The sequence below is a fragment of the Salmo trutta genome, chromosome 19 (genome assembly GCF_901001165.1).
Source record: "Salmo trutta chromosome 19, fSalTru1.1, whole genome shotgun sequence".
Lineage (NCBI taxonomy): Eukaryota > Metazoa > Chordata > Actinopteri > Salmoniformes > Salmonidae > Salmo > Salmo trutta.
Window position 1 is genome coordinate 46,334,777 of NC_042975.1, and position 12,138 is coordinate 46,346,914.

The 12,138-nt window shown below is 39.7% G+C and overlaps 1 protein-coding gene and 1 long non-coding RNA gene across 4 annotated transcripts; both read right to left on the bottom strand.

Moving 5' to 3' along the window:
- Positions 1-2,785: 2,785 nt before the first annotated feature.
- Positions 2,786-5,416, bottom strand: LOC115154792 (uncharacterized). 2 transcript variants are annotated; one of them, XR_003867948.1, is made up of 3 exons: positions 5,240-5,416; positions 4,607-4,889; positions 2,786-4,514 (listed from the first exon to the last, which is right to left on the bottom strand). It is a non-coding gene; the product is annotated as an uncharacterized LOC115154792 (long non-coding RNA). The 2 variants fall into 2 exon arrangements; XR_003867947.1 differs by having other exon boundaries at positions 2,786-4,889.
- A 4,908-nt stretch (positions 5,417-10,324) lies between these two features.
- Positions 10,325-11,788, bottom strand: LOC115154791 (cystatin-B-like). 2 transcript variants are annotated; one of them, XM_029701377.1, is made up of 3 exons: positions 11,644-11,779; positions 11,301-11,402; positions 10,325-10,696 (listed from the first exon to the last, which is right to left on the bottom strand). In XM_029701377.1, exons 1-3 carry the CDS (start codon positions 11,710-11,712, stop codon positions 10,568-10,570), a joined length of 300 nt encoding a protein of 99 aa, XP_029557237.1. In that variant the 5' UTR covers positions 11,713-11,779; the 3' UTR covers positions 10,325-10,567. The 2 variants fall into 2 exon arrangements, 1 of the variants encoding a protein (XP_029557237.1); XR_003867946.1 differs by lacking the exon at positions 11,301-11,402 and having other exon boundaries at positions 11,644-11,788.
- Between the last annotated feature and the right edge of the window lie 350 nt (positions 11,789-12,138).

A 12,138-nucleotide genomic window follows, 5' to 3' on the forward strand; every position in this document is an offset into this window, starting at 1 on the left:
TTGCTAGGTAAAGCTCCGCCTAATCTCAGCTCATTGGTCACCATAGCAACACCCACCCGTAGCACATGCTCCAGCAGGTATATTTCACTGGTCATGCCCAAAGCCAACTCCTCATTTGGCCGCCTTTCCTTCCAGTTCTCTGCTGCCAATGACTGGAACAAATTGCAAAAATCACTGAAGTTGGAGACATATCTCCCTCACTAACTTTAAGCAGCAGCTTACCGATCACTGCACCTGTACACAGCCCATCTGTAAATAGCCCACCCAACTACCTCATCCCCATATTGTTGTTTATTTTTGCTCTTTTGCACCCCAGTATCTCTTTGCACATCATCATCTGCACATCTATCACCCCAGTGTTAATGCTAAATTGTCATTATTTTGCCACTATGGCCTATTTATTGCCTTACCTCCCGAATCTTACTACATTTGCACACACGGTATATAGATTTTTCTATTGTGTTATTGACTGTACTTTTGTTTATCCCATGTGTAACTCTGTGGTGTTGTTTTTGTCGCACTGCTTTGCTTTATCTTGGCCAGGTCGCAGTTGTAAATGAGAACTTGTTCTCAACTGGCCTACCTGGTTAAATAATGGTTAAATAAAATAAAAATACAAATCATTAGTAGCCGGTTGATGTGATAACCATTGTGGGTTGACAGAAAAACTTTCCCCAAACCCTTCTCAATTATATGCTAACTGCAAAGTAGGCTTACATTTTACATTACGTTTTATATTTACATTTTAATCATTTTGCAGACACTCTTACCCAGAGCGACTTACAGTAGTGAATGCATACATTTCATACAATTTCATACATTTTTTTTTTTTTCTGTGCTGGCCCCCCGTGGGAATCGAACCCACAACCCTGGTGTTGCAAACACCATGCTCTACCAACTGAGCTACAGGGAAGGCTGGCAGACGTACATCATGAGTAAGTATATCATTTGTTTTGATTATTTGTTATTTGGAAACTTTGCCATGAAATTAGCATCAGCAGTACAGAACCATTGCTAGACCTGCATATGAGACAACACACTAGATAAGCAATTAAAGGGCCAGATGCGCAATTAAAGGGGAACTACACTCAAAAATGTAAATGTGTTTGTTATCTTCCAGACCTAAAAAAATTGTCTTCGGATGTGATTTAATCATTGACATCAAGTCATAATATTCAATTTAGTTGTTTCTCTGTGAACAAATATAATTTTGAGAGTGAAAACCCCCAACAAATCTATAACCAGGAAGAATAAAACTGAAGAAAAAAAAATCACAGATTTTATATGGCCCACCTTAGTTTTTTATTAACCATTATTTTACCAGGTATATTGACAGTACACATAGTGTGCTACTTTCTCTTGTACACTTAAAGTTTCAGGGGAGAGGAGAAGAATGTGCATATTTGAAAGCTAAAAAAAGCTGAGTAGCTCGCCTCATGCTAGAAAAGGCTGGTTACCCATGACGTAGTGGAACCCCGAGACATTTACTTTTGCAAAACATAGGCTAGAAATAATACAATAATTTTTAAATACACATTCTCACTTGAAGAATGAAGAAGTTGGTCTCCACCACAACTTGTGTTGTGAATGTTTTGACAGTTGAAAACATCAAACTACTTTCAAGCATGTGGCTTCATCTGGAGACCTTTAAAAGACAATCAGGCAATGACTTAGTTGTTCCAGCAGCATTCCAGATTTACTCCATATAGCCTATGCACACCTATAGGTTTGACATTTGTTTTTTTACCCACACATGGAATATAACATGGTCGAGGTAATTATTGTGTCTTCTTTGTTGAAAGAATACATTTGTTATTTACCCACAAATGGAATAACATGGTCGATGTAATTATTGTGTCATCATTGTTGAAAGATGAGCATATTCAATTGGACAACTAGACTAAACAAGCTAAATGAAGGAATTCTGCTCACTTTATAGCAGATTTGCTGCACTTCGGGAGTGGCATCCTTCACGTTCATGGCTAGAAGGTATCCAGTTTATGTCAAATGAACGTCAAAAGTAGATTTTTGTTGCATTTTAGCAAAGCCAAACTCTTTTCCTAACCTGAACCTAATTATTCTAACCTGCAACGTTAATTATCCCAACCTGTTGTTTAAATTTTCCTAACCGACTACAAAACGTCAAATCTGAATTTAAATTGACAAAAGCTGGATCCCGTCTAGCCATGGCCTTCACCTCGGAGGCACCGCCTCACATCATCATGATTAGTTGAAGTAGGAAAGTTAGTTACAGCTGAAAAAACCTACAAAAGATTTCACAAATTAATTTGTACTTTGCTGTTTATATTGTCACGATCACGACTTGAGTCATGCTTTTTGAAAGGTACCATTATATTTATGAAGTGGATAAACTGCCGCTGTATAGATTTACAAGCTGTTTAAAACTACAAGCTATTTGTATTCACACAATGAAATGGACATTCAACTGCTGAGAAAAAGCAGGTCCACTGAGCAGAGTGGTCGTCTATTCTAACTAAGCAATAAGGCCGGAGGACGTGTGGTATGTTCTTACGCAAGACGCAACGCAGAGTGCCTGGACACAGCCCTTATCCGTGGTATATTGGCCAAATATTACAAACCCCCGAGGAACCTTATTGCTATTATAAACTGGTTACCAACGTAATTAGAGCAGTGAAACTAAATGTTTTGTCATACCCGTGGTATACGTTCTGATATGCCAGAATTCAGGTTACCCAATATATTTTTTGGGGGAAAATTCAAATGAAATCGTAAATATTCATGAAAGACATCAGGTAGAAGTAAATTAATCCACAAATACAAATATAATTTTACATATATCGTAAATGACCACGTTTTCATGAATATGATAAGCTTGACGCCCATTCAAAAACAGTAGAGGATTTGAACAAGGAAGTAGGCGGGACTTGCATAGCGTATTGCGCTTCCTGGTGCTCTGACCCCACATCTCCGTGTCATCATTACTTTGTTGTTTTGAGGAGAACTGTCTGTCTGGTCATGGACAATGCCTGGAGAAGGAGTTGACTGCATCATAGCAAATAGCCATGTCCATTGTAAAAGCTGCGGCTTCAGAGAGGTTTCTTTTAGTTGATTCACTTCTTTACACAAAATGAGATACTAGATGTGGTTGTTTTTCCCATGGGGGTGATCTAACAGGTAAGCAGTATCATTTAGAACCAACCCATAAACCCATCTTCATACAGAATATTTAACCCCTAATAAGCTTGATCATCAGAGACCTGAAGTATGATGCAGCGCCAGCGAGGCCTTCAGAGTTAGATTGCACTAGATCTGGTACCAAAGACTCATGACTACAACATACTTCCTTTACCCAAACACATTTCTACTTATGCCAGTGGCCAGGGAGAGGCATTAGTCCCCTGAGGAGAAATACAACTTGTAAAGACTGGTGGTATATTTGTACTCTGGCTTCGACAGTTCCTTCCCCTGTGATCATTTTTGTTTTTATATTTATTTCATCATCATGAACTTTGTTGTATAATTCAGTGTAACTAGAATTCTATAGAAGGTAAATTATTGTTTTGTACACATTTGTAAATAAAGTGTGTAGATGTAAACCCTTAACAAACAAAAAGAGGAATCAGAACTTTGTTATGGATGTACTTGCAAGGAGTAGGATAACATTTTCAATAGAATGATGGTACACCAAGGTTACTTTTAGAGCTGGGTTTACATTACATTTGATTAACATGTAGACTTCTAAAGCAGCTAACATTACATCTTAGGATCAGAGGTATTAAATACCCAACATATTCTAGTCATCCGAAGAGTAGAATGACTGACAAACTGAAAAAGCACGAGACAGTATTTCATTGGAGCAAGTCAGAGAAGTGAAAAACTAACAGAGTTTACAGCTACGTTGGGATTAACTTGCATCTGAATTGCCTAGTGAAGGCAGAGCCTGATGGGTCAATGGAGCTAAAGGGGGTTCATGGTTGCCACAGTTGCCATGGGTCTACCGACCGAGTAGCAATGCCATGCAGACTGATCAAGGGAGCATGTTTAGAAAGTAAAAAACATGGATGAAATTACACAGCAGGACACTCATCTGCAGAAAGAGAGAAATAAGGTTGATAATTATGTCTGAAACATTCCACACTTCTATCAAGAAATATTGTGCAACTTAAACACACTTCCTAAATGGGCTGTACAGATGGGCTGTACCATTTTTGGGGAGGATAGCCAGTGTCCAGGGAGAACTGCCTAAACTTCTGCAGCAGGTCAGGGCTCAGGTCTGTCCCACGGTACAATACATGGCACACTAAATATACTTTGAAGGATACAATATTTTGTAATATAAGATTTCTAACAAATGATGGGGAAAGGAATAGTGAAACAATGAGACTGAGTCATAGGATTTTGCAGAGGAGTGGAAAGGATCGTACCATACAGGTTGGTGAGCACAGCTGAAACACCCTTGGTCTTGGTGTGAATAAGAGCATACTCGTCATACTTAATGTCAACGACACGCATGTCATTTTCATTACTCCAGCCTGGAGGGGACGAGAGGGAGTTGAATTGACAATATCACACATAGGCCCATCAGTGGACTGTGTGTGTATGTGTTTATAGGTTGTAGACGTACGCTCGCTCTTGAAGATTAATTTCCCAGCAAGGTTTGTCTTCTTGGCCAGGTGGTTCATTCTCCAGCAGGAGCCATCAGCGCTACAGAGACAATACAGTTCAAACAGAATCAGCACAATGTCTCTCTCTCTCTCTCTCTCTCTCTCTCTTACTTCCGGCTAGAATATGCCATTTCCTGGTCTCTGTCAGCAGTTGGTGTCAGCATGGCGTTGCCCATCTTCATGCTGGCCTTGTGGTTGATGGGCATTGGTGGCAAATCCAATCACATACCACTTTCCTGCCCCCTGCAAAAAACAGCCCTGATTAGATTACATCACCTCCTTATTCCTGTCTGCAGGAGTCACAGAAAGTTTAAACCTCAAATCTGTGAGAGCTGATACTGAAATATTCCTGAATCATTCATGAAGGAACATCTAAATAACTATTGTCTCAATATGAACACCCAACAATGTGTCACTAGAATTCCCACATTTGTCTTCATCCCTTCCATTTGAATCTTGTTTTCATCACAGGTTTCTTTCTGTATTCTTTCTCCTGTTTCTTTTTTCTCCATAACAATCACTAGTTTGTTCCTCGTCATTTGATTTTCAATGTAATGCTGATTTCTGATCCCTCTCTTCATTCTCTCTCTTACCCCCTGTAGATTGAAGTCTCCTTGGGGCATGACCTCAGCGGTGACAACCAAGGAGCAGAGCAGTGCTCCTAGTGCGCTCAGCAGCATGGTCGTCATGGCTACAGCAGAGCAGGGTCAGTATCAAGAATTATAAAGGACAAAACAGGAGATCTGCTTTTTTTTGCTACCTCTCACTCCTATATATACTGTAGAGCATGGGTTTACATAAACACCCCCTCCCATACACACAAGCTGCTACCTGCTACCATATCTATCCCCCGCCCCTTAGACAGACACACACACACACACACACACACACACACACACACACAAACTAGTTATACAATACCCATGGAGATGGGGCTTATGGGGTCACTCCTCCCTCTGTAGAACACTGGAAGTGAACTTATCCACAAAAAGGAACATCATGAACTGAATTTTGAGATGAGAGCATTCATCAAAGTGCAAGTACATAATACAGATTTAATCTCAAATAAATTGAAATAACTTTAGAAAACATATAATGAATTGTCTTGGTGATTGTCTGCATGCTACGAGTGTATACAGTACCAGTCAAAAGTTTGTACACATCTACTCATTCAAGGGTTTTTCTTTATTTTACTATTTTCTACATTGTAGAACAATAGTGAAGATATCAAAACTATGAAATAACACATATAGAATCATGTAGTAGCCAAAAAAGTGTTAAACAAATAAAAATATATGTTATATTTTAGATACTTCAAAGTAGCCACCATTTGCCTTAATGAAAGCTTTGCACACTCTTGGCATTCTCTCAACCAGCTTTACCTGGAATGCTTTTCCAACAGTTTTGAAGGAGTTCCCACATATGCTGAGCATTTATTGGCTGCTTTTCCTTCAATCTGCGGTCCAACTCATCCCAAACCATCTCAATTGGGTTGAGGTTGGGTGGTTGTGGAGGCCAGGTCATCTGATGCAGCACTCCATCACTCTCCTTCTTGGTCAAATTGCCCTTACACAGCCTGGAGGTTTGTTTTGGTCATTGACCTTTGAAGACTCTCAAACCCCCAAAAATATATTTTGACACTTTTTTGGTTACTACATGATTCCATATGTGTTATTTAATAGTTTTGATGTCTTCACTATTATTCTACAATGTAGAAAATAGTACAAATAATGAAAAACCCTGGAATGAGCAGATGTGTCCAAACGTTTGACTGGTACTGTATGTAATATGTTTGTGCATGTGAAGTGGGCTGAAAGCTCTTGTAATGATCTGCCCATCAATTTAGAAAATAAAATAACAGGAGCAAAAAAAGACAGACAGTGATAAACAAAGCAGAATCTGTCCTCGATTGCTTTCTGTGGGCAGGAACTAGTGAATCAAATCTAACTGTCAGCACTTTAGACAGTAAACAGAGCTCCACCTAACACACGATCCCTGCATCTCGCTTTGTGTGTGTGTGTGTGTGGGGGGGGGGTTTATTGTAAAATTTAACTATCAGTGTAAAACCTTGTTTGAAAAGGAAGACCAAGCCTTCATGTAATCATATCATCTCAGGTCAACACTTCATATCATCTCAGTTCAACACAATTTTAAAGGTATAGTCAACTAAAAATACAACCTACGAGGATTTTCCACATACCTTTTGAGTGGTATATCCCTTTAAATATTATACTGTTTCATGCAAGTAATCCTTACATAAGTTCTAAGAAACTGTTTGCCAGTTGGTAATTTTCCACTCTTTTGGCAGTTGGAGGCGAAAGACATACTGTGATGAAACACCTGAAACAAGTGTGGGCAAGTCTTTGTGTCACAGACACACCTACAGCTCACATACTGTCACTAGTGGTTCTGGGGGGGGAAGTGCACCGTAAAAGTGCCCCGTGAAAACAATAATTTTTACAGAACTAATATTTGCTATCGTTCTTTTTTTATATCCGTTATTAGACAGTGGCAACGCGGAACACTAATTTAACCCACACATTTTCTAGAGGGATGGCTTTAGGCGGAACACAACAGTATCGTACCACATGCAAAACGATATGACAACAATAACATCTAATGTAACTGGCCCCTCTAACAGAACAACTGGCCCCAGCTTGGCCCCCCAGTTGAAATGGTCTAGAACTGCCACTGCATCTTACCAGTTGAAACAGTGGTCTTGAAACACATCATTATTCAATCCATTACTAAGAAATCAAACCAAGAAATGTTCTCAGCATGTAATGACAATATTTGTGTGCTTACTTCAGGTGTGTAAATACAATCAAACCATGATTGAGCGGCTAAAATAGTTTATCGGAACATTATTTAATTGAACAGAAAATGCAATTCACTTCATTCCAAAAAAATAAAACCACAAACGATTGTAGTCTACTGACTGAACAGCCATGCATGCAAGTTTAGGTATTACTGTGTTATGTTCTATGGTATAGATTAACTGGTATGTACTATGAGCAAGAAAACTGGCAGTTATCAATTGTGCTGGATATAAGATGTCTCTATGTTATTTCTGACAGATGGCAGGTTCAGCTTGTGGATTGAACTGGGGATGTTTCAAGATGTGTTGCGGCAAGTCTTTTCACACAAGCTTTGCTCCCAGATGTCCCGTAGATAATTTCATGAGAAAGGTGACCTCTGCTGTCCGTCTACAGTATTGACACTGTGTTCTTGAAGTGGAGAGAGGACAGAAGAGAGTACAAGTCTTTGTATGATTGGATTAGATGATAGAAGGTAGAACATCGATTACACAAGTTGCACTAAATAGGAAGCTACTCACTCATATAGTCTTTGGTACTCACCATTACTGTCAAGTCTTAGCTTCAAGTCCCTCATACATAGCTGACTGTGAGGGTAAAGGACAGGAGGGAAGCAAAATGAGGGAAACAATGCAGACAATCCTCCACTCTAAGGTGTTCATATAGAATGAACAAGATGTGTAGTTAGCAGTAGGTTTATGTTGTTTTCGTACAGTTCTTCTTAATTGTACCACGCTCACCTGTCTTGCAGACACCGTTAGCAATGCCTTTTCCTAAATTGAGAAATCAAATCAGAAATCATTGTGTTAATCACTGATAGATGCCAAACAGACAGACCGGACAGACAGACAGAAAGGACAGACAGACAGACAGCTATTGCTCACCAACGTCAACCACTTTATGAAGCCAGTTCATCACTGAGGGGAAGGAAATGACAACACAGTAACTACACATTCAACCATGTGAACACTTGAGAAATGCCATCATCACTTCCATGATCACAACTCACCTTGGGTCGTCACTAGAACAAACACAAAATAAATACCATCAGTTTTATCCAAAATAAATATTGTATTAAAAATGCAGAGTAATGATTATATGCGTGCAACAATATTATTTTTTACTTACATCTCAAATGTTCATTTACAATGGCATCCTCTGTTACTTTAGCTAAATAAGAAATAGTAAAAAATGTTTGTTTAATCCTAGAATTGAAGTGCACTAGAAGCTGGAATACTACAGACTACATATGAATGAGTGTGTAATAGATGTGTGGAGTCTTTAATGAGTCTTTAATGATTGGTTAGGGCAATATGAACTCATCCTGTTGATCACGGTTTTGGGTACAGAAACAAATATTATGTGTTGTACTTACCCAGATCTTTGGATCCAGTTTTCCATTTCAAAGTATTTACAATGCGATTAGGGTCTGCAACAGACACAGCCAACCACCTCATGAACAAATGAAGGACCACAACACTTACAGTATTAAACACATTGACAGGAAACGTTTTAAAATCAAAGCTCTCAATTCTCAATAAAGTTACAATCACCACACAGTGTCACATGCAATTACACATGCAAGGAATCACCCAGAAAAGACAGTGGCGGAGAGGAGAGAAACAGAGAGGAAGAGGACAAAGGCAAGCAAGTAAAATTATAACATATGACTCACCCAGGGCCTTTTGAATCTTCTTCACTCCTCTGAGTAATGAGATCCTATTTTTCTTGGTTTTACGTTTTCCATCTAAAAATATAGAACAGGGAGGTCCGGTCAACTGAGTCAGTCACTCAAGGTTCTCCTGTAGCCTACCCTGTAACACTTATCATAATCACATAATCACATGACTATGTCCTGTGTGTCGTGCTGCATGTAGTGAGTTATGTCATACTCACCAGATTCAGTCAGCAACAGACACACCACCACAAGCATCACGATCAGCAATGACTTCATCCTAGTGCTGTGATACTTTGCATATCTCCCGTCTTATTCTGGTGACTTATATTCCAGTTCTGTTCCTTTTCTCCTCCCCTCCACCTCCACTTTTTATTCCCCTCATCAAACCCCCAAAGACAGAAGGATAACTACCAGTTTTCAGCTTTGTGTGTTTTGGTGAAATATGGTAATCACAGGTTAAAGCAGCCATCAGCCAATCATATGCTGTCATTACAGGTTGTAGTCACCTCTTACAATGGGTGGGGCCCTCTTTTGGGTTGCATACAGCAGACACCCAATTGAGGGAAAATGTTTTCTGCAAAAAGAAAAGGAAGACTGCACACCACAATTGACTCTCCCCTTTCCTGTTGCCAGAATTATATTTTCATGTCCAGAACCAACTCAAAGTCATTGCATGTGTGTCTGTTTTGATCTATTTAACTGACATAATCCCTACCTGATGTGGTACCTGTAACGTGCGTCGTATAAAGGAGGACCAAGGCGCAGCGTGTTGAGTGCTCATCTTTACTTTTAATGAAAACACTTAAACAAAGAAACCAAAACGACAGCCAACAGTTCTGTCAGGTTATACTAACAAAACAGAAAACTACCTACGAAAACCAAGGGGAAAAAAGGCTACCTAAGTATGGCTTCCAATCAGAGACAACGATAGACAGCTGCCTCTGATTGGAAACCATACCCGGCCAAAACATAGAAAACAAAACAGAATGCCCACCCCCTATCACACCCTGACCTAACTAAACAGAGAAAAACCAGCTCTCTTAGGTCAGAGCGTGACAGTACCACGCAATCATCAGAAACATGCCAGTCACTACTAGGGATTATGGAATAGGTGTATAGTAATTGCTGTGATAGAGAAATTTGATAACCTTCAAAACACAGAAATTATAGAACAAGCACATCACTGAGTGTTTTTTTGATTTACTAAAAGAAAAGTCAGCTGCCAAATGTTTATTTTCATTGTAGTCCAAATACATTTAGTCAAAAGGCGTCGATGGCTTTTAGTAAAGACAGACATTTACCAATGTAAGTATACAATACAGTATAGTACAATAAGGGTGAGCATAAAAACAAGGGTACACATGATCCAGAGCAGGCATGGAGGCTGGAGTATGGGGGTGGCATCCTCTGCAGGGAGTTACAGGTATTCAGAAGAAACCAATAGGGTCATTGTGAGTTTTTGGAGTCTGTACTCCATGCAGCTCCAGTTTCCCGCCAGCGTGGGGTAGTGTTTTATGGACGCGCAGGTGCATATATTCATCTCCACCAACATGGACCTATGAGAAAGGCAAGGATTAGGGCCCAATGAGTGACGCATAGGTGGTAGAGAGACGGGACTCTCAAGGCTCATATGTACTGAGTAATGACCAATTTAGTGTTTACAAAGCTCGTACAGTAAATGTTCACGCCCTATACATTTGTGACGCAGTTCAATGCTTCGAAACCCATACAGGTGGTGTGGCAGGGAGTCACAGCTCTCACAGGGCTTGAAAACAAAATGACTCCCCCCTGGAGTTCAGGGTTTCCCAAACTCAGTACATGTTTTGGTTTATGATTTAAACTTTCTGATTAGTTCATTATTTGAATTAGCTGTATAGTGTTTGGGCAACAACCAAAACTTGCACAGAGTTTGGGAAACACATGCTGTAATGGAACCGAAACATTTATTTTTTCTAAACATAGGCTAGAAAGTACATTTAGCAGACGCTCTTATCCAGAGCAACTTACAGTAGTGAATGCATACATTTCATACATTTTTTTCTTCGTACTGGTCCCCCATGGGAATCGAACCCACAACCCTGGCGTTGCAAACACCATGCTCTACCAACTGAGCCACACGGGAAGTAGAAAGAAAAACGATTTTAAAATACACAATCTAACTTTAATGAAGAAGTTGGTCCCAGCTACAACTTGGGTTGTGAATGTTTTGGCGGTGAAAACATCAAACTTCTTTCCAGCTTTCTTCTCTGCATGTGGCTTCATCTAGAAACATGTAAAAGACAAATCGGGCAGCATTCCAAATGTATTCTATGTAGCCTGTGCACACGCACACCTTGAGTCCAATAGGTTTGGAATGGAATAACCCTGTCAAGGTAATCATTCAATAACCGTCAAGGTTGATGATTACCACTTCATCAAGCTTGCATGAGTGTTCTATGTTGAAAGAAGAGTATATCCGTTGGACAGCTAGACTACGCAGGCTAAATGAAGAAATTATGCTCACCTTATCGCATATTTGCTGCACTTCAGGCGTGGCGTTGCTCACCTGGGAAACAGCTCCGCACATCATCATGAATAGCTGAAGTTGGAATGTTAGTTACAGTTTAAAATACCTACTAAAGATTACGCAAATTAATGTTTATATTGTCATGATCACATGACTTGAGTCATGTTATTTTTTTTAAAGGTACCATTAAAAGTGGAGAAACGGCCGCTCTATAAAGCCTATAATCAACACAAAAAAACATAGGGTACTTAACCAATCTTTAACATTTGTAGCCAATACATGTTTAAATCATATATTTTGTCATTGAGGGTATATAACCAGAAAGGTGCTCTTTTGTTGATGTATAAAAAATTTAAAACCCCCTTCAACCTTGGAATAGTTCAGGCTACAGGAAGCGGTTCCGTCACGAGTGCACCGCTCCACCCCCAGTACCCCGGGGCACTGAGCATAATGACTCATAGGGATGGGAACCGAGGCCACAGGAAGTAGGGG